Source organism: Salvelinus alpinus, chromosome 9 (assembly GCF_045679555.1).
Source record: "Salvelinus alpinus chromosome 9, SLU_Salpinus.1, whole genome shotgun sequence".
Lineage (NCBI taxonomy): Eukaryota > Metazoa > Chordata > Actinopteri > Salmoniformes > Salmonidae > Salvelinus > Salvelinus alpinus.
Window position 1 is genome coordinate 62786115 of NC_092094.1, and position 27391 is coordinate 62813505.

The following is a 27391-nucleotide window of genomic DNA, read 5'->3' on the forward strand; positions in this document are numbered from 1 at the left end:
AGGCTGTCAGTGTTACTGTAGCGTGCTGTGTGGAGGTGCTGGTTGAGTGACAGTGTAATTAGTATTGTGTGCTGTATGTTGTGTGAGTGTAGTGATGTTAGGGATGGTGTGAGTGACAGTGTGAGTGTTGCGTATGGCAAATGATTATACTGTATAATGACTGTTGGTCACCACAGGATCACCAGAGAACCTCTTCCATGATGGAGTAGAACTCCCACTTCCTTCTCCCCTGCCTCGTCTTCTGATGCCCGTCAAAGACAGCCTTATACCAGTGTGACACACAATTTGGCATCATGAGTGCACATTAACAGTTACAGTACATGACAGCAGTAGCTGCTCTCTCTCTCTTTCCATGTGTGTGTAAGTAATTTAAATAGTGAGAACAAAATAGCAATAGGAAATAAAAGGAGAAAGGATATAAAGAGGAGAAAGACAAAAAGAGGTACTTACATAGACTTTGACAAAATTAGAAATGTGTAATATCTGAAAATGTAGCTAGACTCTCTTACCCGTATACATGGATGGACGCTTCTCCCTCTGTCACGGATGCCTCGGCTGCCCTTAGTTTGAAGATGTAATCCGGAGACAGGTGTTTTATATAACAGCCTTCTGTGTGTTCTCTTTTCGACTCCGTCTGCATATTTGCAATCAAATGCCAGAATTTTCTCAATTCCCTGAGATATCATACTCTAATTCCATTGATATCAAATCGGTCCTCCAGAAAGTGGAGAGCAACACTTATGCAGTTCTACTAAGTGATATCTTTCAAAAAAGCAACCGTAGAAAGGATTTCCAACACATACTGACCAGCTCATATTATAGACTGAAGCGTGCTACATGGCAGACCAAACCGAACTCATCTCTCGGCATTATCCAGCCCACTCATAATCTCGGGCAATCATGGCTAGCGGGAAGGTTGCTGCCTTTTTCCATGGCTAAACCAACTAGGCTTGTAAATTAACCATTTTATTTGTATTTACAGTTTGTTATTAAGGCACATGAAAGTTCACATGTTCCAGAAGGCATTTGCCAAAAAAGGCATACGTCTTACGTCGTTTCCTGAAATTAGTCACAAATTAGAACCTAACACCAGCTAATGTTAGCTAGCTACCTAAGATGAGGCTGAATAAGTTTCTAGTTAGCTAACGTAGCTAGTTTCTCTGCTAAATATGAAAAAGTAAATTGAGCAACACAATAAAATGCATCATAACTAACTGTGTTCAGGTCATTTGAGAGTTGTTTTGAAGCCCCCATGTTGCCACTCCAGAGGAGAGTCAAAGAGAACAACAACTTGCAATTGGCCACCTTAAATACCTTTTCTCATGATTGGATGCACTTGTCTATGAAGTTCAAGGCTTAATGAACTCACCAAACCAATTTTGTGTTCCAATTAATCAGTGCTAAGTAGTTTCAGGTATTCAAATCAACAGAATGACAAGGGTGCCCACATTTTTGCATAGCCTATTTTTCACATCTGATTTAATGTCATACAACTTAATATTGCTACACTAAAAATCTTTGTCTGGACAATACCCCAGTACTCAGCTTTTATTAGAAAAGGAATGGCATGCCACTGATCATTTTCTGTGACGACAGAATAAATTATTATGCAGCCTCAGAGGGGTGCCCAAACTTTTTCATACGACTGTATTAGCATAAATTGAAAGATCAAGCACTCAATAATGCATCTTATTTTGTGGTTCAAAGTTCACAATTGCATATTAATATCACAAATCACTTCTCTTCAGATAGGTGATGTGATGGGGAATGCTACCTAGCACAGAAACACTAACAGTCCAGGGCTTAGCTGGAACATAGAAAACGAATAGGGAGATTTGTGAGAAGGACAGTAAACAGTGGTGGTTCTTGTTTCCCCAGCCCTAATACAACTCTTTAGTGATTCAGAGTCTGTACACAAATATACAGAAGACATTTGGTACATGAGATTATTCATAAAAGTCTTTGCAAACCCTTTATAATGCCATGGTGACTATGGATACGTTTCTAACCAAAAAGGCACTGGTGTGTTGGTTTGGCTGCGAGGACGATGACTCAAACATTCTTTCATGACTCAATCACAGTCATTCTCACCGATCGATGGCCGGAAACTATTTCTAATATAAACAAGGAATATGGTGTAGGCCTTAACACAGGAACACTTTTGAAGAGAAATAAAGATGAATCTTATTCGAAAACATTGGTGGTTTGTTTAACGAGGATAAATGTCATTTTTTTGCATATAGGCTAACACATACCTCTTTTAAGCTAACTATCAGGGCTTTGATGAAGTATGGACACACAAACAATACATAATTGGGAAGAGATGGATCACTATACTGAAAATGGCATAAACATTTCAGACAGCAGACCTGTATATTTGACAGATGTAGTTTGGGGACAGATCTTCTCCCATAGGGCTGCAGTCTGACTACATACATTTCTGTGTGAACTTTGGCAAAATGGACAGCAAACACGTTAGAACAATGTTGTAAGTAGCCTGAGGAATATTAAATCATGATTAGCTATGGCATTCACGGACGGTTAGAAGTAGGATCTTGGATAGCAGGCTGGTAAGCGCAACAGGTGGAAGTTAAGGCATCACATCTTGGAGGAGGCAGTGATGGCAGCGGCTCCTCCAAGGGTATACACTCTCACAGCGTCCTGTGAGAGGAGACAAGGAGATTTGAGGCTATTAAAAAAACACAATCTTGTTTACAAGGGGAACTGAGAGAAACAGTCACATACTAAATAGAAAGAAAAAAAGTACAAACTAAATGTTCTACTTAAATACAATGTGTATGAAACTATTTAGTTAACGCAACTTTTGATTTTCATGAAGAATCTACAATATACTTAAAACTGCTCATGTAAATAATGCGACCACACTTCGATCTTTATTTGTCTCCAAATATTTCATGAATTATCCCTCTTCACCTGCAACAAGCCAACTCGAGTGCTTTTCCTACTTTGACTATACTGCATCACTCATGGGGGGACGACATGTTAACTGTTGCCTTGTTGACATGCGCTTTGGTGTCTGTTGACAGCAAACAAATGGACTTACCTTCTTGGGCTCGGCATCGTTGAGTCGGGCCTGGACCCCGTTTCCATAGTCTGCATGCACAGCCATCAGGTTCTGAACCTGGAAAAACAGGGAGTGAGAGCAGAGGGCGAGCGTGTCAGAACAGTGTTGTTAGTGATGGCACTATCGATTATTAAACATTACATTGCAAAGATGGCCTTTGTGGTAGTGAGGAAGATGATACCAACTATATAACAGCCAGCATTGCTGATACTAATGATGAAAGTGATGACTTAGACAATCTTAATGATGGTGATGATAACTCACCCAGCGTTTCTGGATGAAGACTTGGGCTCCCTTCAGGGCACCAGCCATGTTCTGACAAAGCCTCTGACGCTCCTCCTCGTTCAGCACCTTAGTGAAGAAGGTACGCACCTGCAATACGTATACACAAAGGGTCAGGGCACTGGTCACATACACCAATCAGCATTAAGAAACAACCAATAAAATATTTATTTCATTATTTGTAATCATAAAGCATTTAATATGTAAAATAACAAAGATTTCTTTATAGGGTGTATCATTATTGGCCCTGCCAGTGCAGTGCACACAGCTCGGTGTGTAGTTAATGAACCTCGTGTCACATCAGCACAACCCCCTTTACCGGACAGGGAAGACATGAAAATGCTGGGGTTAGTGGAAAAGTATGTTGACGTTTTCCCTTGAAGCCGAGCTAACGATTCCGGATCACCGGCTTTAATCAGACTGATCCCACCAAGCTCTGTCCTCCACGGCAGAAGCTAGCATTCCTCGTTCTGACGTGCTCCACCCGGCGTCAGTGCAAATCTCTGAGTCTCTAGTCTCCCCCTTTGAGAGTAACTAATGCATTGATACATTGGCATTAAGTGTAATGTGTAACTCTTTAGGTTGACATTCAGTAACTTCATGTTAGGACTGAACCACAACTTGCATTTTAAAATTGCTCACTGCACAACTCAGTCAATACTTTTTTAGCAGTATGTGCCCGCATGACCTGTTAAGTACAAGCTTGATTGTGTACAAGGTAGCTCTATCCACAATTAGAATATCATTCTCTAGCAATTTGATAAACAAATGATTGAATTCATCATTCTCCTGTATCGATTACATATCATCATCATTTACCCTGTAACCATTGATTTGTGTATTGATTTTTATTATCACATTTGTAGTTTACTTGTTATTTTGGGGGTTTTCTGATCCAAAACAAGCTCTAGAAAACTGCACGATTTCACAAATCTGATACTAGGCTCATCAGATATACTGTACCTTCAGATAAATCAATGATTACTATTATTCTCAGTTCTGTCTTAGCTAAGATAACCCATAAGTCAGATATTCTTAAAATACAATGTTTGTCCAATAATCAACTGGTGCCCCCCCCCCCCCCCCATTCATAAAATATATTAATTAATACATTTTAGTAATAACATAACCAATATTCCCAACACACGGGTTCTCTACCTGTGTGACGTTGTCGTCGTCAGTACTGTTGTAGCGACCCACATCTGGGGACACCTTAAACCTGGTCTCCACGTGCTGGGGCTGGGTCTCTGGAGCACTGAAGCTGTTGGGGAAGTAGTTGGGAGCGCCAGCCTGGTTGTCGAACATGCACATGGGCCCATCTCGCTGGTAGTTGGCCACACGGGTCCTGAAGGGGCAGTTGACGGGCAGCTGCAGGTAGTTGGCGCCCAGCCTGTGCCGGTGTGTGTCTGGGTAGGAGAACAGACGCCCCTGCAGCATCTTGTCAGGGCTGGGCTCGATGCCCGGGGGCATGTTGCTGGGGTCAAAGGCTAGCTGCTCGATCTCGGCAAAGTAGTTGGCAGGGTTTCTGTTGAGCACCAACCTCCCCACAGGAATGAGGGGGTACTCCTCGTGAGACCACACCTAAGGAGTAAGAGAGACGTGTAGCTACCTCGCATGCCAACCAAGGTGCATGGCCGTGCAAAAGAATTCCATGAACATGTAGGCTTGCATGACCCCCTTATTTTCACCTAATAATTATCCTGACTAAATAACAGCTATGACAATCAGTTGCCAATCACACTAATGCTCACAGATGCTATGACAACATAACAGATATCAGACCACTGTCAGATCTTTCAGTGTTTACGTTGAGGAAGTTCCCCCTCTTGTGGAAAAGCCAGAGTACTGCCAATGTCTGGATATTCTGGGAATGTGTTTTTGTGGCAGGTTAAAATGGCGAAGAAAGTACAAAGACATCAGGTATTCCCGTCACATTCTTTCAAAACCAAGGGAACATATTGATAAATGTTAGGGAATGGACCTACTATAAAGAGAGAGTGGTTCCCACATAACTGAATAGAATATTATGAGAAATAAAGCTGCAATATCTAACTTTTTGGGGCGACCCGACCAAATTCACATAGAAATTGAGTTCTAAATTGTTCTTTCTCATTGAAAGTAAGTCTAAGAAGTGGTAGATCTGTTCTATATGCGCTACTTCTATGCTGCCCGTTCTTGCGTATTTCCTTTTGGTTTAGTACACCAGCTTCATACACCTGAAAATACAATATATCTTATATGAAAATATATATCACAGTGGTTTAGATGGTGCAATGATTCTCTACACAATGACTACTTGCTTTGTCGCAAACTTAAAATTAGGCAAATGGCGGAGCAATTACTGCTTATTGCATCTCTAAGGTACCTTGGTCAGGTCAAAGGGGTTCCACTGGAACTTCTCTGCCTGCTCAAAGGTCATGACCTGGATGTAAAAGGACCAGGAGGGGAAGTTGCCGTTGGCGATGGAGGTGTAAAGGTCTCGGATGGCGTAGTCCGGGTCGGTGGAAGCCAGGTGCTCGGCGTCCTCAGGTTTCATGTTCTTGATGCCCTGGTCGGTCTGAGATGGGAAGGTTGCTATGGGTTACTGTTAGGTGAGAATTATCGGTTAATTGAATGATTAGAATATTCCGCCCTGAAACATATAATTGTACGGAAGTGATTAGAATGTATAACATCATAATCAATAAATGTGTAGTCCTAGTCAGAATTAGGGTAAAGAAAATATGTCTTTATGGTATTATAAACACAGACTGTCTGAGCTTGGTGCCGACCTGACTAGAGATTTGGGAGAGAACAGGGAGTATGTCTCAAGGACAAGGTCACTAATCTCTGGCGGCTGGGTAGCAGGACATGTGTGTGTGTGTGTGTGTGTGTGTGTGTGTGTGTGTGTGTGTGTGTGCGTCTGTTGTGTATGTGTGTGTGTGTGTGTGTGTGTGTGTGTGCGTATGGTTGTGTGAATATGTGGGCGTGAGAAGTCAGTATAAAATGAATTGTTTTGTATTCTTGATTTTAGAACGTTCCGTGAATAAACCTTTTTGACTATTTAGCTGGGCCTCCGTCTGTTTCATTCGACCAGGATCTTACAAATTCTGGTTTGCAGACTGAGTAATATATTTAAATTGGGTTATGAACCTGGAGAACAAAATTCTCTTATCAGTTACTATTCACCCTGTCCCAATTTCTCCAACTACGTTTCCTTCTTTCCCACCATCACCCTCTTGTATCCTTCAGTTAAGTAGGTATAGTTGACTCCTCTATCCATTTAAGTGTAGCGCATTTCACTAGTCCTGTACACTACATTCTTTTTAATTGTGCTTCGACCTTGTAATGGAACTTGCAGTAGACAGGCTGACCCTCGGCGTTGACCAGCTTGAAGGTGTGGGAGCCGTAGCCGTTCATGTGGCGGAAGCCGTCAGGCAGACCACGGTCACTGAACAGGAAGGACACCTTCACAGAGACGAGAACAAATAGAAGACCATGAACAAAGACACATGTTCAGTCATTAGCAATTGAGCTATTTGTAAGTAAATAAGATCTAGAAAAACGTAAGTATATAAGGATGATGTAATAAGGAAAGGGATGCATACGCAGCACCCACCATTCCTAGACATAATGGCAAAGCTATGAAGTTGTTAATGGCATGTTGTTACTCAAATTTGGCTTAGTGTGGGGTGAAATCAGAAAATACAATGTCAGAAAACCATCCATCGATCTATCGTGTATGCGTGCGTGCATGTAAAGGTTTGGTTGCAGGTAGAGTGGAGCAACTACAGCACCTGATGCATACACTCAGGCCGCAGGCTCCAGAAGTCCCACACCATGTCTGGGTCCTTCAGGTGAGTCTGGGGGTTGCGCTTCTGAGAGTGGATAAAGGATGGGAACTGCACAGACAAAGGGATATCAGAGAGATGCGGTAATGGTACATATCAAAACGGGGAGATTAACTCATGTATAGCACCATAACGCATAATATCCACCCATACACACACACTACACCCTGAACCTTGGCCACGGTAACACACACACACTACACCCTGAACCTTGGCCACGGTAACACACACTACACCCTGAACCTTGGCCACGGTAACACACACTACACCCTGAACCTTGGCTAGGCACACAGGCTCAATCTTGACTCACACGTGTCTGGACTCACCAGCATGGCGTCCCTGATAAAGAATATGGGGGTGTTGTTGCCAGTAAGGTCCCAGTTGCCCTCGTCAGTGTAGAACTTGACTGCAAAGCCACGTGGGTCTCTCACTGTGTCGGCTGAGCCCGATTCCCCAGCTGCACGAGTTAGATACAAAATAAAAACAATTAGAAACTCACAGTTTAAACAAGACATTATTTACAGATGGAAAAAAATATATGACATTGTCTATTTCCCGGTATTTATTCAATGATGTATTGAAGAAACATCACCGTCTTTTAGGATGTTGTAATTGCCGAGTAATTGAATTTTGCCTTTATTTTGTATCATTTCAAACACTCAAGAAATGCCAAACAACGTTGAAAAAGCTAGAGACCTAGGTCAAGTCAATTCAATAGAAAAGAGATTCCAGGGAACTTCAAGTGGGTTCAGGGAGCCTATACGTTTCTGGGACATGTAGGCTAACTGTATCAAAGTATTAATCCAGATTGTTTTACGGAGTTTGTCTTTTCTTTGGATTCCCAGCTAATTTCATTCCTGCAACAGCAGTTTTCCCACTGAGGCTTTGGGTCAGGGTTAGTGATGGACACTTGCACATCAAGGACACTACACTACGGACTGCTCGTCACCCGACAGCATCAATCACGTAGACAACACCATTTTCTCATGGGGCTCTTGCACAAGCTGTTTGTATAGCTCTGGCAGGAGACAACTGTCCAGGCATCCGCTATGAGCGTTACTAGAGCTGTTATAAGAGTGTTATTTGGTCAAATTAGGAATTTTCTATTCGTCAGAAGTTAACATGAACTCGGTCAAGGATTCTTCTGATATCGGCAAACATGGATTTTGCAGACAATCATAACCAAAGGCAATGACTAAAAGTATCATAAACAAGCTAATATTGGTAGCAAATACATGATACAGTTCTTCTTTACACATGTTCTTGAGGAAACAAGTAAATGTGTTTGTAGCAGTTTTATGGAAAAGCCGGAGGGAGCAACCTCAATACAATTTTACTATGTAAGTTTTGATTAAATACCAGGAAAGTATGGGATAAAAAAATAAAAAAATGTCATGTAGGCTAATGTAACCAGTAAGAAAGTGGAGAAGCTAAGTGATGGTGCGTCTTACCCACTGTGGAGAAGCGGATGGCGATAGGTGTGGTCTTGCCCACATGCTCAAACACCTTGGCCTTGCAGTAGCGAGAGATGTCATGTGTCACCTCAAAGTACCCGAACGCTCCTGTTGAGGAAGAGGCAGTACATGGTCAGTTACCGTTGTATTTTATGTTAGCTAGTTAAGAGATATACATTTTTGTTCCCTTTATCGAAGTTGCCAAAAGAGTCCGTCACCGAAACCAGACGCCAGTCTCTGCTGTTGCCTAGGGTCGGTTTCCGAGACTAGAGATGGCACGGCTAGTTAGGCTAACGTAGATTATCACTCCTAATTTAAAACCAATGTATCTTTACTGTCATTGTAGGCAGTTTAAAACAAAGTTACTTGTGTAACCCCGGTTCTCTGATAATATGAGTATGATGTATTACTATGGAGATTTGCCAGGATCACCAACTCTAGGAAGGACCTACTGTATCAAAAGCATCTGCTGGAGACACAGGTAGAGTGGCAAATGAGGTGAGCCCCTCACTTCCTTATAAGAAGGCACTCTCATTCTCTGGTCCTTCTCAAGCATGCTTCTCTTCCTCGCGCCCTTGCCAGCAAAGAATGCGGTGATACATCTCACCTCATTATCAGAGAACCGGGGTTACGCAAGTAACCTTAAGTTCTATCAAATACTTGTTTCGATGTATCATTATGGGGATATGGCCAACTCCTGTATCGCAAAACATTCTCTGAAGCCACGATAGTCCAAACATTAGCAACCTTCAAGAGGCTCCGAAACTGAGGGAGTACGAACCAAGAAAGTGCAGAAACAACCAGTCGGGAAAAACCTTGTAACAAAGCGAGGGGAAGCCCAATCCGTGTCCCAAAAACAGTGCCCAAGATATAAACTCCTCTGTAGAAGAGGGCCCTTTCAGGCCCCTCCAAAGGCTGTCGATCTCACCACTATAAAACAATATAATGTTGCCCAATGAGGGAAGAACATAACACCCTCGCCTGAGCTCTCATTCAGTCCAAGTAGATGTGCAACGAGCATACGCCCTACTGAGGAAGGCGACAGATGAAAAGCCATAGGCCCCAAGGTGCAACAATAAGAAAATGTCGACCTAGGCCAAAGGATGGGGTTAGGTACATTCATCTGAAAAATCCCTGGGCACACTGAGGGCGCAAACAGTGCTGGTAAAGCACAGTCCACACACTCGCTTATGGGTGCCAAGGGCTGTAGCAAAGCAAAATACAAAGAAATATTACAGCTCCACGCTGCTATGAAAATATCTTAAGCACAATAGACATGCCCCAGGACTAGCTAAAGGCTTAGCAACTGGGCGTAAGCGACGTGCCCCCCCCCCCCTAAAAACTACATAATAGGGATGGATAAACGGCAACACTGTCAGGGCCTTGGCAGGCCAAGAAAGCGGCTAGTGGACCTTAACAAAGAAAACCTTTTTTCTCTGTCCAACAAGTCCTGCAAGGAGCATAGGACCATGGAAATCAGAGTAGGAAGGAACAGTTGGTTTAGTCATTCCACTTCTCCAAGAAAAACAACCCAGAGCGTGCATGAGGAGGCTGGCACTCTCTCCAACATTCGAGGGCCTGTCTTTTATTTATTTTTTACTCAGCACAGTATTCCTAATGCTAGGAAGTAGAAGACCTATGTAACTGGTATGTCTTGGCCCTGTTCCATGGAGGGTTGTCAAGAGCGAAGATATCCCCAGCCTCTTGCTCCCAACTGATGGGGATGTCCGGTTATCTGAACCAATTGCAGTAAAACAAAAAAAGTATGAATAAAATAAACAAGACAGAACGTACCAGATCATTGTCTGAGGCTCTGACGTCTGGCGAGTGCGCCGTCCTCGCTCAGCCCCTTCTCCCACCAGCGCTAGGCTCATGGTACGACCACAGCCTTAAATGGCACTATGGGAGGCACAGAGGTTTAAGTCTAATCACACAAATCTCCTCCCAGGCATCTGGATCTAGGGTGTCTGAGTCCAGTTGTTTCCCCACCACCTCCATTAGATCAGCATGATAAGCCAACAATTTTTCAAAAAGGTCACATTGATGGCCAATTTGTTGGGCCAAGTACGTTTACTGAAAAAAATTTGAGGCAGTAAAGCGGACCATCTTTCTAGCGAGTGAGGTGCCAGTGTCGCTAGTAAAACGACGCGAGGGACTAAGCCAGAGACGGCGCCACTGTGGGAGCGTAACCAAACCTAAATTCCTCCATATTGTGCATGTTCAGGCTTGGGGTGCCCCTAGCAAGAATCTTGCTAGTGAGGGGTTTGTCCTATGAGCTCTTAGCTTCCCTGAGGCATGCGGGTACCACCGGGAGTTGCTTTACCGCGGCTGAATGAGACCGGTCTCTTCTCGTTGTATAGGCCCCTTAACGGGCACGGAGGAGCCCAAACTCCAATGGAGACAGTGAGGGGAAGGAGTCGAGGCTATCCATGACCTCGCTAGGTTGCGTGGAGCTGAGCGTCAGCTTTCGCTGTTGGCTTGGAGACAAAAGGGGCTGTCGAGATAGATGCTCGTTTAAACCTCAGACCTGCCCCAGTCAGCAGTGCTCACAGGACTCAGGGTCATAAAGTGCCTCTTGGGCATGTTCCTTTCCCAGGCAATTGATGCATAGAAGGTGGGTATCCTTCCCCCTGCGGCTAATAACTAGCAATAATGAGCACAGTAGAATGCTATAACCACGAGGCTAGTGGAGCATTAGCTAGCAGCAGAGTTAGCCCGCAGGTAACGTGCTCCCATGACAGAAGGAACCTTAAGGCTGAGAAGGATGAACGTAGCTAGACGAGAGAAGGGAGCTAGCAATGCTACCGTGTTGCAGGTAAGGTATGCTAGTGAGGTTAGCTTGCATCTCAGTGAGCTAACAGAGTTAGACTTGCAGCTAACCAAGTCTCAATAGCTTGCCGTGAAGCTAGCTACCAAGGGAGACTGAAAGTAGAAAACCTTTCGGTCCGTACAAAACCTCTCGAAATGCTCTGAAGACCTACGGTTGGCAGTGATATCCTTCATGGTTCGCTTGTAAGCAGTTGAGCAGGAAAACAGGGATCAATCGTGCAGAGAGAGTAATGCTTTTCACAAGAATGAATGACCACATGGTGGGCGAGTGGCTCGTTATAAGGAAGTGAGTGATTTCACCTTCTTCGCCACTACCTACTTGTCTGCAACAGACGCTTCTGACAGGCCCTCCAAGAGTTGGTGATCCTGGCGAATCCCCATAGTGATACATCAAAACGAGTATTCAAAAGACAACCACTGAACATGTCATTAGACAAAATGAGGTGAGGTTATATTCAACTTCACAAACAAATGTGCTGCCTTCACCATGTTGTGTACACATTCCTTGGAAGATTAGTGAGTAAACACCTGCAAATAAAGCCATACATGTGGTGCACTTTACCCCTCGTGTAGTGGGCCAACAGATTGTCACATGATCATGGTCTTTATAATATTAGACTGGAGAGCCGCTTACAGTTGGCGTTTTGGCGTAGACCCAAAAGTAGGCCCACAATTGATAACTAGATGTCTAGGACAGGGTAGTGTTTCTCCAACCAATACGTGAAGCTCCACTGTTAGGTAAAACATCTAGTGGTGTCTGACTGTCTTTCCAGCTCTGTCATTTCTGCTTGTCTAAACAGTTTGACACATATACTGAACAAAAATATAAACGCAACATCTAATGTCTTGGTCCCATGTTTAATGAGCGCAGAAAGAAAATAGACCGAAAATTTTCCACGTGCACAAAATGCTTTTTTTTTTTTTTTTTTGCACAATTGTTTACATCCCTAGTTAGTGAGCATTTCTCCTTTGCCAAGATAATACATCCACTTGACAGGTTTGGCATATCAAGAAGCTGATTAAACAGCATGGTCATTACACAGGTGCACCTTGTGCTAGGGACAATAAAAGGCCACTAACGTGTAGTTGTCACACAACGCCACATACATCTCAAGTTTTGAGGAAGCGTGCAATTGGCATGCTGACAAGATGAATGCCCGCCACAGCTGTTGCCAGAGAATTGACTTAATTTCTCTACCAACATCATTTTAGAGAATTTGGCAGTACATCCAACAGGCCTCACAACCGCAGACCATGTGTGTGGCATATCTGTATCCCCTGTCATGTGAAATACATAGATTAGGGCCTAATGTTTTTTTTTTCAATTGACTTATATGAACTATAACTAAGTAAAATCTTTGAAACGGCTGCATGTGCGATTATATTTTTGTTCAGTATATATTGCATTGATGTTAATCAGCGCCAGTCTTAAATTCATTGGTAGTGCTGGACACCCACCGCCTCCCTTGGCGTGCACCACCCTCTCTGGGATGCGCTCACGGTCGAAGTGTGACATCTCATCTATGAACGGGGTATCCTGCACCAGGAGGGGCCCCTGGGGACCTGTGGTCATTATATTCAGCTTGTCCCCTACCGGGTGACCAGCCCCTGTGGTCAGGGTGTCTGGCCTCTGAAGGGAAAGCAATGGAATAGACATTATACATAGCGAAGACATTGAATGATCAAATTATTTATATTTTTTACCTTTATTTAACTAGGCAAGTCAGTTAACAACAAATTCTTATTTACAATCACGGCCTCATTGCTTCATTCATGCTATTGTTACAATTCAATATTGGCAAATTCAGACTTAAGAAATGGGCTTTGCAGGCATGGTTCCCTTGCACGCTTGGAATACATTTATACCCCTTTTTCTCCCCAATTTCATGATTACGAACTTGTCTCATCGCTGCAACTCCCCAGAGGGCTAGTGAGAGACGAAGGTCGAGTCATGCGTCCTCCGAAACATGACCTGCCTAACCACGCTTCTAGGGTCCATAGGGTCCATTTTCCTCTATTTCCGACTGACTGACATGCCCAAAGTAAACTGCCTGTTGCTCAGGCCCTGAAGCCAGGATATGCATATAATTGGTACCATTGGAAAGAAAACACTCTGAAGTTTGTAGAAATGTTAAAATAATGTAAGAGACTATAACACAATAGATATGGTAGGAGAAAATCCAAAGAAAGACCACCCTGATTTAAAAAAAAAGAATTTTTAGAGTCATCCTCTTCCATTAGAACGTATAGGGAAACAAATGTAATCTAGCTCTCAGTATGCAATTCCTATGGTTTCCACTGGATGTCAGTAGTCTTTGTTCAAGGTTTCAGGCTTGTTTCTTCCCAAACGAGGAAGAATTATGAGTTTTAGTACTGGGATACAGACTTGGAAATCAGTCTATGCGCGCACGACGAAGAGAACCTGCTAATATAATTTTCCTATTGAACATACTTTCCGTATGAAATATTATAGTTTTATTACATTTTAGGGTATCTGAGGATGAAATAGAAATGTATTTTGACTTGTTGTAACAAAGTTCAGCGGTAGCTTTTTGGATTCCTTTCTCTGCATGTTGAACGAGTGGATTACTCAAATCGATGGCGTCAACTAAACTGACTTTTTGGGATATAAAGAAGGATTTTATTTAACAAAACGAAACTACATGTTGTAGCTGGGACCCTTTGGATGACAAATTAGAGGAAGATTTTCATAAAGTAAGTGAATATTTAAATCGCTATTTGTGAATTTATGAAACCTGCGCTAGTGGAAAAATATTTTGATGTGGGGCGCCGTCCTCAAACAATCGCATGGCATGCTTTCGCTGTAAAGCCTATTGTAAATCGGACAGTGCAGTTAGATTAACAAGAATGTACGTTTTTTACTGATAAGACACTTGTATGTAGATAAATGTTCAATATCCATAATTTTTATGATTATTTGAATTGCGCGCCCTCCAGGTTCACCGGAAGTTGTCCCGCTAGCGGGACCCCTATCCCAGAGAGGTTTAAGGAGAGGAAACACCGTTCAACTGACCACGACGTCAGCCTGCAGGCACCCATCCCGCCACAAGGAGTTGCTAGAGTGCGATGAGCCAATTAAAGTACCCCGGCCAAACCTTGCCCTAACCCGGACAACGCTGGGCCAATTGTGCACCGCCCTATGGGACTCCCGGTCACAGCAGGTAATGACATGAACCCCAGGCTGTAGTGGCGCCGTAACACTGCTATGCATTGCCTTAGGCCGCTACGCCACTCCGGAGGCCAGAATCATTTTTATTCAAAACGCTGAAAACCCTCCCACTTGCTGGCCAACAGATTTTCTCGTGGAGTTTTCATACAATTGGGCTTTCAGTACATTTATATAAAGCCATTAGAATTTTAGTGACAGACTGAGTAAATACCAAGCTAGCACAGTGGATCTGGGCCGATTCCGTCTGAGAGTTGGGGCACTCGGCTGAGAGTCAAACTCGGCCAACGTCATGTGGCCCGAGTCTGGGCCGCCTGCGGCAGTATTACTTATGGCTAGGATGCAGGGATTGAGCTCGGGCCAATTCCGATGTGAGTTATCTGGCCCAAATGTATTACTTGGGGCTCGGGCCGATTGGTGCTACTCTGGCAGATGATTACACGGGCTGCTTTATATAGTTAACATTTCATTATTTAATTTTCCATATTTTTTCATTGTTTCTTTGATCAAAAAATATAATAAACATTTAAATGAAATTCTTTAAGAGTCCTGTGTAGTATTTTGATACTTTGTCAAGGCAATTAATAAGCATTAAAAACGTTGTGGAAGGAACTCCATGAGTTCGCAAGTTTTGAGGAAGCGTGCCATCGGCATGCCGATATAGCTGTACACATTTATTTACATATGCATCGGGCCGCTTCTGGGGGGATTCTGGTAAGATGCCAAAAAAAAAAGTCGGCTGAATACTGGTCGACTGAAACGGGCCGATTCTGGGGAGTCATTCATTTTGATTCCGGGCCGATTCAATCAGTTCCGGCCTTGGCCGATTCCTCATTACTAGCTGGGTATACGGCTAATGAAAGAATGCCATGCGTTTACTTGGTCTCATCACAGACAACTTTAGCATTTTAGCTAACTTGCAACTACTTATTAATTTGCATATACTTGTCATACGAAATGGGTGCTTGACATCCACAAATGAATGCATACCATACCAAAGATAACATATCATAGAGGAAGGCCCTAAAATTCTCTCTGCTACCGCACGGCAAGCGGTGCCGGAGATCCAAATATAGGTCCAAGAGGCTTCTAAACAGCTTCTACCCCCAAGCCATAAGACTCTAGTCAAATGGCTACACAGACTATTTGCATTGCCCCCCTCTTTACACCACTGCTACTCTCTGTTGTCATCTATGCATAGTCACTTTAATAATTCTACCTACATGTACATACTACCTCAACTAACAGGGGCCCCCGCACATTGACTCTGTATCGGTACCCACCTGTATATAGAGTCTCGCTATTGTTATTTTACTGTACATAAGTAAGCATTTCACTGTAAGGTCTACCTACACCTGTTGTATTCGGCGCATGTGACTAATAAAATGTGATACTAAATGAGTTGCTAACGCCGGCTCCGCGCTTTCCTGATCGTGGTATAGCCGCGTTCCGACTAGAGAGAATGTAATGAACGTCTAATCAGATTATTGTGGCTAGAAGTATTCTATTCTAAAAAATAAATAAAAATGCAAGAGCTCAACCTGCAAGTGCTAAGCGAACGTTAGCTAACAGCAGCAGCCATCTAACAATTCCTGACCCCCCACCCCATGCACGACCAGAAATGACACAAATGTGCGTTGACTTTGTACGAAATGTTGTGGAATTGTATAGTGCCAGGGTTCTTAAATTATAGTAAATGTGTTAACTGATGCAGCCAACTGTCGAGCCAGGAGACACGAATAGGACCCTGGATGACCTCTCACCCATTTCACAACAAACTCCCCTTGCTTGAACTGCGCAACATTATCGTCGCGTCTATATAAATGAATCATCGAAATGGACAAACCTGAGCGCTTCGGCCCTCTTTCCATAGCTTCATTTGATCGGTTGCTTTCCCTCTATAATCAGCCATCGTGCAAACAAAACTTTAAACCACAAATGCGTGAAAAATTGATATGCTTGCTAGCTAAATAGCAGAGTTTATGTACTTTGTACGGCTTGGCTCCTCCTCCTTGGCTAATGGATATTCATTCCGCCGATTCTGTTGCAAAACGTTTCTTAAACGGAGGCTAACGGAACGAAACGGGGCGGGACTTCTCAAAATATTTCCAATAGAAACTCCCGTTTCAGTTTGGACTAATAACCTAGCATTTCGGTTGACTGGATGACCTAGCTAGCTAGCTACTTTCGGACCAAAGGGCAACAAAGGGAGAGATAAAGGGAAAGAAGCGGGGAGATAACAAAATCATAGATAGCATAGCACAAACATGTCAAACCAGGCCATTTGTTGCATTTCTTATATTTGAAACAATGTTTACACAATACACATATTTGGTGGCACAACCATAACTAGTGCTAAACAAGTGCATGCATGGCATCGATCACAAAATGCAAATGCTCACTGTGGGCTAAATGAAAATATTGCTTCAATAATGAATTTGGCACAGTAGGAAATATTGCATCACATTGTTGATTGTGGAATGCAAAGGAGTGGTAAGGAATGGTTGCCCAGATGCAGCATTTAACAAGCTTCTTGTTAGAATTTTTGTTGAGGTTATTTAGTGACAATACTGTATTTTGTGCCTTTAAACGCATGGTTAGTTTTGCACTGAATTAATAAAAATCACATTTGCCAGGTAATAAGGGCGATCTGACCTGTTTATACAATGCAAGGGGAGGTCACTTGTTAATTCACATTCTGTTGTACAAACATTATTGCCAAATTGTTACAGATAGCAAATAAAGGTCTTCATTGCATCCCCTCACAATGCAACCAAGTGAAATAATCAGTTACATCCAAGTCAACAGTAATGGTTGTCGAGGTCAACATCGATAAAGCCCATTTTAGTATTTTATGCATTCACCTAGATAATATGGTGCTCTTACTCCAAAAGTGAGTCCAGAAGGTTATGTTTAGCAGTTTAAAGCAGATAGAGGATAAAATGGGTAAAACTGACCACTAAATGCATCCACAAACAATTATTACACGTTTATAAGGGCTACATAAGCATGAGATATGGCTTCATTGTGGAATGCATTGGGTGACATACCTTTTAAGACATAGTAAATAGCAAATCGATCTACTGAATTAATATTCACCTGATAATGTGTTTGTGTAACTCTAGTATTGGCTTTTTGATGATTATGAATATGCAATGAAAGTGCACACTAATTATCAACATTATACCATAATAATAGTAACATAATAATATATATTCATATTTGAATGAATAAAACTAAAACAAAGCAGTTGTACATTATTTACATTCCTAACACTGTTTTTATCAGAATGACATTGCAACTTGTATTGCATTTATTATGATACAAATCGTACAATGCAACAAGTTATAGTACCTATATACCTGTTAGGTCAGATTTGGGCACCCTGTTACAATTGCTACAAATTACAATTGATATCACCTGGATTTGAGAACCTGGATTTTAAAAAGCACAAGAAGATATGATACATACCAAAAACCATACTAGGAAAAGTTTGTCACTCTCACATTTTACAAATGATCACAAGCAAATCTGATAAAGCTTACCACGCCACCTCCCAATTAGTCTCCCATACCACTAGGTGCAGAGTAAGACTGGTTTCAAAAGACAAATGACTAGTTTCCTGAAAAAGAAGCTATTTTACCCCTTCCTTTTTTATTCTCCCTATCTGGAGGACAGTAAAATAGTACTACAGTAGGCACCATGCAAAGAGGAGTGACCGGCAGGGTCGGGATCAACACCAATCCAATTCGTTCAATTTAGGAAGTGGAAAATCCTCCTTGAAAATAAATGGCACTTTTTCAATTCTCAAACTGAAATTTCAATGTATCCCCTGAATGGAGTGAGTTGAATTGGAATTGAGCCCAACCCTGGTGACCGGAGGTATGGTACAGAGGGAGATGGAGGGGTACTAGGTCCTCCGCAGAGGGTGCCACATGGACACAGGTTTCCTCAGTGTTGCCAACATCTGGTTCCAGTGGGTGATGCCCATGCCACTCGCCTCGGGTCCGATAATCACGTGACCCACGTTCTCGCCCCTGCCGTCGTCGGTGCCCTCCGCCACTGTGATCCTCAGGGAGAGTTCCTGAAGAGGGAGCACAGTGTCAGCACCAGTCCCAACATAGTACAGGGCAATCCTCTTATAGTAATCAAATCAGTACAGGACAATTTGATCACAATAAACAGTTGACCACTATAACTGTATTCACTATAAGATTAGTGCACTTTAGTACTCCAGAGAGGGTCAACAGTGAAGCCTATGTGGTTCACAGTGGTAATGCAGTCTAACAACAACAGCTCAACCAAAATACCACCAGAAAGTCAAATGTCATTTGATTAGAGCAAATTTCATTTGACTAAACAATCCTATCAGCTGTCTATTCCCTACCATGGTACCATCCCTTCCCAGTGTCACCTGTAAGACGACAGCAGGCACAGAGAAGATCATGGCTTCGTTGAAGATGGGGTTGGTGTCGTCTCTTTTCATAGAGGTCTTCTTCTTACTGATCTTCTTGCCATCTTGCAGAAGGTACACTTTGACAAAGGGATCTATTAACAGAGAGATTGTGACAGCTTGGTTCACAAACAATTTCAATTCCAAAAGTGTCATCGGAAATATTAGTCTGTGTGTGTAGACAGTGATAAAAGTAAAACAAAAAAAGAGATGTTTTAACGCATGCGACACCATTGTTCTTCATATTTAACTTTTTACGTTAGCATAATGGAGGTAAAGTGATGGTAAATATTTCATTTGATGAAAATCTACCCACTTTTTGAGACATTCAGTCATAAATTCTAGTGATAATTGGGGCAAATCACTTTGCAAAAAGCAAAATAGAAAGATAAATTGTTGAATGACTGGGTAATATGTAGTATTAATGTGAATAGGTGCTCACACAGGATGCAATATAGAGACAAACATAAGAGCTCAAGCTGTGAAGTAGTGTCACCTGCTGTGGTTTTGTCATTGGTCCACACAAGGTTCTTTGCTTTGGCCACCACCACTGTAAGGCGCTCAGCGGTGGGCAAGTAGCTGAGGGACAGCAGAATCTCCCCAACTGCATCCACGGCCTAAAGACAACACAAGCCAAAAGAGGCCATTGTTGCACACTGCACAGATACGACAGTCACTGACGATTCTATAAAAATGAAACTGTTTCCATGATTTATCCTCAGAAAGCCACCTATCTCCATGTCTCATGTTCCGCTTCATGCCATCAGCACCTTAAAACGTATATTTTATATGCTTTATTACCCTTACAAAAATCACATGAAAAAAAAACACGTGGTTTTCGGACACGTGTGATCAAATCATGTGAACATTTTCAAATGAGAAAAAAATGATTCACATTAGAAATATTCACGAGTCAGATGTGGTTTTCAAAGTCCTGTGAAGTTTCACATGTACATTTGTCATGTGTTTTTCCTTCGTGAAAAATAATTTCCCCCACGTGACATTTTGTTTTCATGTTTACTTTTCATATGTTTATTTTCACCACTTCCTGCTACATCTGGTCTCCCGTCCAGTGACTGAGTAGGACCAACCCTGCTTAGCTTCAGAGGCAAACCAGCAGTGGGATGCAGGGTGCTATGTTGCTGGAAAGTAGTTGCATTTTCAGCTAAATCAAAGGCCAGGGTAACATAACCAAAGATAGAGAGAATTGCAGGAAAGAGGGGAGGTGTTTTATTTAATTGCATTATCTTATTTTTTTTACCGAAAACTATTTTTCTGTATCCATTTACAATTCATTTGCTCTCGCATTTCAAAATGATTTCCTTGCAATATTTTGTTTTGCTATCAATACTTTTGGGTTTATGTTTTTCTTTCAATATTATTTTTGTTTGCAATACTAATAAATTTGTTCTCAACTTCAGAAGTTTTGCTTGATATTAATGGCACAAAAGTAACTCACTAGAGGATTGCAACATATAATAAGACTTTTACTCTATTAAAGGTGTTTAAAGCGGCAATTCTTAACTGTAACATTAGCAAAGTGTTCTCCCCGCCACAGTTTCAGTAAACAGCTGAGGGATGGGGCAGGAGAAATGCAACCACTCAAATCCATACACTATGGATGCAAGGTCTGACCATCCATGATATCAAAATTATAGTTTGAACCATGTTTTTAGGCTATACAGTGACACCATGTTTTCACCTCACAGGTGGAAAGGTGGTGTTAACATGACAACTCTAAATGTAATACATGTATTAATATGGTTTCACGTGAAATTTAAGCTCAACATGTGAAACTGCAAAATGGACACTTGTTTTGTTGTTGTTAAGGGTAGACAGACGAGAGATAATGGGAGAGACAGGAGGAGAAGGTCAAATGGGCAGTGGGCCAGATTCCAACCCACGCCGACACTGAGAAATGTGTGCTGTAGGCGGCAGTCCACAGGCCATCAGCACCTTAAGGCAATACTACAATCAACCCAAAGGTGCTGATTTTACCTTGTTAACATCTTGCAGGTAGAGCCAGGCATTGAAGGGTCTGATAGAAAGGTCCAGGTCCGACAGCTTGAGCTCTGCTAGGCCGGCGCTGATGTTCCTCTCCTCCGCGTCGATGCCGAATGCAGCAAAGCGCAGGCTGTTCTCCTCCAAACAAGATGGATCCAGGGCTATGGAGAAACGCTCGTCGAACACGACTGTGAAAGCATTCCTCTGGACCTGCATCACAATCAAAACATTTTAGTGAGCTAGTTATAGATCTGGATTATTCCAAACAACACAACAAACATAGGACTAAACAGGTCGGCCGGTTAGTTTATAAACATTATTACTAACAGTGAAATACTTACTTACAGGCCCTTCCCACCAACGCAGAGACAAAAATATTAACACGAGGAATAAATTCAAAATGAGTAAAGATAACTTGCCTATACAGTGGGGAGAACAAGTATTTGATACACTGCCGATTTTGCAGGTTTTCCTACTTACAAAGCATGTAGAGGTCTGTCATTTTTATCATAGGTACACTTCAACTGTGAGAGACGGAATCTAAAACAAAAATCCAGAAAATCACATTGTATGATTTTTAAGTAATTAATTTGCATTTTATTGCATGACATAAGTATTTGATCACCTACCAACCAGTAAGAATTCCGGCTCTCACAGACCTGTTAGTTTTTCTTTAAGAAGCCCTCCTGTTCTCCACTCATTACCTGTATTAACTGCACCTGTTTGAACTCGTTACCTGTATAAAAGACACCTGTCCACACACTCAATCAAACAGACTCCAACCTCTCCACAATGGCCAAGACCAGAGAGCTGTGTAAGGACATCAGGGATAAATTGTAGACCTGTACAAGGCTGGGATGGGCTACAGGACAATAGCCAAGCAGCTTGGTGAGAAGGCAACAACTGTTGGCACAATTATTAGAAAATGGAAGAAGTTCAAGATGACGGTCAATCACCCTCGGTCTGGGGCTCCATGCAAGATCTCACCTCGTGGGGCATCAATGATCATGAGGAATGTGAGGGATCAGCCCAGAACTACACGGCAGGACCTGGTCAATGACCTGAAGAGAGCTGGGACCACAGTCTCAAAGAAAACCATTAGTAACACACTACGCCGTCATGGATTAAAATCCTGCAGCGCACGCAAGGTCCCCCTGCTCAAGCCAGCGCATGTCCAGGCCCGTCTGAAGTTTGCCAATGACCATCTGGATGATCCAGAGGAGGAATGGGAGAAGGTCATGTGGTCTGATGAGACAAAAATAGAGCTTTTTGCTCTAAACTCCACTCGCCGTGTTTGGAGGAATAGAAGGATGAGTACAACCCCAAGAACACCATCCCAACCGTGAAGCATGGAGGTGGAAACATCATTCTTTGGGGATGCTTTTCTGCAAAGGGGACAGGACGACTGCACCGTATTGAAGGGAGGATGGATGGGGCCATGTATCGCGAGATCTTGACCAACAACCTCCTTCCCTCAGTAAGAGCATTGAAGATGGGTCGTGGCTGGGTCTTCCAGCATGACAACGACCCGAAACACACAGCCAGGGCAACTAAGGAGTGGCTCCGTAAGAAGCATCTCAAGGTCCTGGAGTGGCCTAGCCAGTCTCCAGACCTGAACCCAATAGAAAATCTTTGGAGGGAGCCGAAAGTCCGTATTGCCCAGCGACAGCCCCGAAACCTGAAGGATCTGGAGAAGGTCTGTATGGAGGAGTGGGCCAAAATCCCTGCTGCAGTGTGTGCAAACCTGGTCAAGAACTACAGGAAACGTATGATCTCTGTAATTGCAAACTAAGGTTTCTGTACCAAATATTCAGTTCTGCTTTTCTGATGTATCAAATACTTATGTCATGCAATAAAATGCAAATTAATTAATTAAAAATCATACAATGTGATTTTCTGGATTTTTGTTTTAGATTCCTTCTCTCACAGTTGAAGTGTACCTATGATAAAAATTACAGACCTCTACATGCTTTGTAAGTAGGAAAACCTGCAAAATTGTCAGTGTATCAAATACTTGTTCTCCCCACTGTATATACGGGGTACCAGTACCGAGTCAATGTGCAGGGGTACGAGGTAATTGAGATAGATACAGTATGTACATATAGGTAGGGGTAAAGTGACTAGGGCAAAAGGATAGATAATAGACAGCAGCAGCAGCGTATGTGATGAGTCAAAAGAGTTAGCGCAAAAAGGGTCTATGCAGATAGTCTGGGTAACTATTTGAGTAACTATTTTGTAGTCTTATGGTTTGGCGGTAGAAGCTGTTAAGGGTCCTGTTGGTTCCAGACTTGGTGGATCTTTCAGGTCCTGGATGGCAGGGAACTTGGCCCCGGTGATGTGGACACTGAGGAACTTGAAACATCCGACCTGCTCCACTCAAGCCTCGTCGATGTGGATAGGGGCATGCTCGGCCCTCCGTTTCCTGTAGTCCACGATCAGCTCCTTTGTCTTGCTGACATTGAGGGCGAGGTTGTGTTCCTGGCACCACACTGCCAGGTCACTGACCTCCTCACTATAGGCGGTCTTATCGGTGATCAGGCCTACCACTGTTATGACATCAGCAAACTTAATGATGGTGTTGGAGTGGGTGAACAGAGAGTGTAGAAGGGGACTAAGCATGCACCCGAGGGGCCCCCGTGCTGAGGGTCAGCATGGCAGATGTGTTGTTACCTACCCTCACCACCCGTCAGGAAGTCCAGGATCCAGTTGCAGAGGGAGGTGTTTAGTCCCAGGGTCCTGACCTTAGTGATGAGCTTGGAAGGCATTATGGTGTTTAATGCAGAGCTGTAGTCAATGAACAGAATTCTCACATAATTGTTCCTCTTGTCCAGGCAATCCAATAGAGATTGCGTCATGTGTGGATCTGTTGGAGCGGTATGCAAATTGGAGTGAGTTCAGGGTTTCTGGAATGATGGTATTCATGTGAGCCATGACCAGCCTTTCAAAGTATTTCATGGCTACAGATGTGAGTGCTACGGGCGGTAGTCATTTAGACAGGTTACCTTAACCTGTTTAATGGTCTTACTCACATTGGCTACGGCGAGCGAGATCACAGTCGTCCGTAACTGCTGTTGCTCTCATGCATGGTTCAGTGTTGCTTGCCTTGAAGCAAGCATAGAAGGCATTTAGCTCGTCTGATAGGCTCGCTTCACTGGGCAGCTCATGGCTGGGTTTCCCTTTGTAATCAGTGAGTTTATAAACCCTGCTACATCCGACGAGAATCAGAGCTATCAAAAGAGCCTGTTTGATGGCTCACCTGAGGACGTAGCGGGATTAAAATTTAGTAAATGCATGTGGTCCGTTGTTCATGATTTAAATGACTGGCGATGATAGATACGTTAACAAATTATAAAGATTTTACTAATAGTTATAATGGTTCACATAAGGTTAACTCGAAATCAACTGCTCCTAACAAAGTAATATTCAAGTGCATCGCACAAAATACCAAAGGGTATTTGGTATTCAATATATACATTGTATCATACAGTATATGCCTAGTTAAAGGTAGACTCAGAAACATGACATCTTTGTACACAGCAGTGCAAATTCCTGCTTTGAGAAATCAACAACAAAATGCAAATTAGCCAGGGCTGCTATCATAACACAACATAACCTGCATCTTAACACCATAGTCTTCATGGTAAATTGTCATACAAACTGTGTTGAATTTCTTCATGAAAGCCCATAGTGGATTTATGAAACCTGAATAATATTCCGTAACAGTAACCTTGGAGGCTGCCCTTTTTCAAACACCAGAAACACATTACAACTAGAGGTCGACCGATTAATCGGAATGGCCGATTAATTAGGGCCGATTTCAAGTTTTCATAACAATTGGAAATCTGTATTTTTTTTTACACCTTTATTTAACTAGGCAAGTCAGTTAAGAACGCATTCTTATTTTCAATGACGGCCTAGGAACGGTGGGTTAACTGCCTTGTTCAGGGGCAGAACGACAGATTTTTACCTTGTCAGCTCAGGGATTCAATCTTGCAACCTTATGGTTAACTAGTCCAACGCTCTAACCACCTGCCTCACGAGGAGCCCGCCTGTTACGCGAATGCAGTAAGAAGCCAAGGTAAGTTGCTAGCTAGCATTAAACTTATCTTATAAAAAACAATCAATCAATCATAATCACTAGTTATAACTACACATGGTTGATGATATTACTAGTTTATCTAGCGTGTCCTGCGTTGCATATAATCGATGCAGTGTGCATTCGCGAAAAAGGACTGTCGTTGCTCCAACGTGTACCTAACCATAAACATCAATGCCTTTCTTAAAATCAATACACAGAAGTATATATTTTTAAACCTGCATATTTAGCTAAAAGAAATCCAGGTTAGCAGGCAATATTAACCAGGTGAAATTGTGTCACTTCTCTTGCGTTTATTGCACGCAGAGTCAGAGTATATGCAACAGTTTGGGCCGCCTGGCTCATTGCGAACTAATTTGCCAGAATTTTACGTAATTATGACATAACATTGAAGGTTGTGCAATGTAACAGGAATATTTAGACTTATGGATGACACCCGTTAGATAAAATACGGAACAGTTCCGTATTTCACTGAAAGAATAAACATTTTGTTTTTTTGAGATGATAGTTTCCGGATTCGACCATATTAATGACCTAAGGCTCGTATTTCTGTGTGTTATTATGTTATAATTAAGTCTATGATTTGATAGAGCAGTCTGAGCGATGGTAGGCACCAGCAGGCTCGTAAGCATTCATTCAAACAGCACTTTCGTGTGTTTTGCCAGCAGCTCTTCGCAATGCTTCAAGCATTGCGCTGTTTATGACTTCAAGCCTATCAACTCCTGAGATTAGGCTGGTGTAACTGATGTGAAATGGCTAGCTAGTTAGCGGGGTGCGCGCTAATAGCGTTTCAAACGTCACTCGCTCTGAGACTTGGAGTAGTTGTTCCCCTTGCTCTGCATGGGTAACGCTGCTTCGAGGGTGGCTGTTGTCGATGTGTTCCTGGTTCGAGCCCAGGTAGCGGCGAGGAGAGGGATGGAAGCTATACTGTTACACTGGCAATACTAAAGTTCCTATAAGAACATCCAATAGTCAAAGGTATATGAAATACAAATTGTATAGAGAGAAATAGTCCTATAATTCCTATAATACTACAACCTAAAACTTCTTACCTGGGAATATTGAAGACTCATGTTAAAAGGAACCACCAGCTTTCATATGTTCTCATGTTCTGAGAAAGGAACTTAAATGTTAGCTTCTTACATGGCACATATTGCACTTTTACTTTCTTCTCCAACACTTTGTTTTTGCATTATTTAAACCAAATTGAACATGTTTCATTATTTATTTGAGGCTAAATTGTTTTTATTGATGTATTATATTAAGTAAAAATAAGTGTTCATTCAGTATTGTTGTAATTGTCATTATTACAAATACATTTTTTTAAAACGGCCGATTATTCGGTATCGGCTTTTTTTGGTCCTCCAATAATCGGTATCAGTATCGGCGTTGAAAAATCATAATCGGTCGACCTCTAATTACAACCCTACTTCAAATACCTGCAGAATCTGAAACACCACTTAACTGTAAATAAGCATGGCTGGATGTAAATTACATCCAAAACAATGAACACATTCTCCTTGGCCTGTAATGTGTGAATTTAATGTTTCCTACATGGAGCATTCCCTGCATCTCTAATATGTGACAGTCTGAACATTTATAATTATGGCGATTACCACCACTAAACAGTGTGACTGAGGGAAAAAGGAACCGTCGGAGATCTAGAGAGAGAAGCCAGGCTTAACAGCTTGCTCCCCTGTGGATTGTGCCGAGCGGAGCAGTAGATCCAGCTGATGTCAGCATTTCCCCCCGGTCTCCAACATTCCTTGATTCAGCCGCACAGTGGCTATCATTGTGGCCAGTGTGAATGCATTAACACAGTGATTTGCTCTGATCCTGACTATCTTGCAGTACAGAGGGTGACAAGCCTGGAGACTTTGGCGGTCACTGTACATTGTGGTGCATTGTGGTTGCAATTATCATGTTTGTGGATGTAGCCTCCTGTGTGACAGAAACAAACCCTTTATTCCATCTCAAACCTACTGTAAGAAGCCCCAGGAGACTTGGTGCTGGAAATCAAATGCACTTTCCCATCAGACAAGAATAGGATTAGCCCATCGAGCTGAAGGCTCAAAACTCTAACCCAAGGGACTCATTGCTCTCTCACTCTGACTCCAAACTTGGGTGATGATGTTATCAACACTTCTCAGCTAACAAGAAAAGTTACCAAA

At 42.5% G+C, this 27391-nt stretch overlaps 2 protein-coding genes across 3 annotated transcripts in view; both read right to left on the minus strand.

The window, feature by feature from the left end:
* Positions 1-1533: 1533 nt before the first annotated feature.
* Positions 1534-16705, minus strand: cat (catalase). Of its 2 annotated transcripts, XM_071326883.1 has the most exons (11): positions 16514-16705; positions 12939-13110; positions 8649-8759; positions 7524-7654; positions 7144-7248; positions 6689-6814; positions 5733-5924; positions 4526-4948; positions 3350-3457; positions 3065-3142; positions 1534-2661 (listed from the first exon to the last, which is right to left on the minus strand). In XM_071326883.1, exons 1-11 carry the CDS (start codon positions 16577-16579, stop codon positions 2599-2601), a joined length of 1575 nt encoding a protein of 524 aa, XP_071182984.1. In that variant the 5' UTR covers positions 16580-16705; the 3' UTR covers positions 1534-2598. The 2 variants fall into 2 exon arrangements, with proteins under 2 accessions (XP_071182984.1, XP_071182985.1); XM_071326884.1 differs by lacking the exon at positions 12939-13110 and having other exon boundaries at positions 16514-16677.
* A 245-nt stretch (positions 16706-16950) lies between these two features.
* The window catches only part of syt12 (synaptotagmin XII), a 37928-nt gene continuing 27487 nt past the window's right edge, over positions 16951-27391 (minus strand). Inside the window, exons 5-8 of the mRNA XM_071326885.1 lie at positions 21119-21334; positions 19617-19737; positions 19082-19215; positions 16951-18751 (exon numbers count right to left, since the gene is read on the minus strand). Of these exons, the coding sequence (XP_071182986.1) occupies positions 18578-18751; positions 19082-19215; positions 19617-19737; positions 21119-21334 (645 nt within the window). The 3' untranslated portion in view covers positions 16951-18577. The remainder of the gene's footprint in view (positions 18752-19081; positions 19216-19616; positions 19738-21118; positions 21335-27391) is intronic.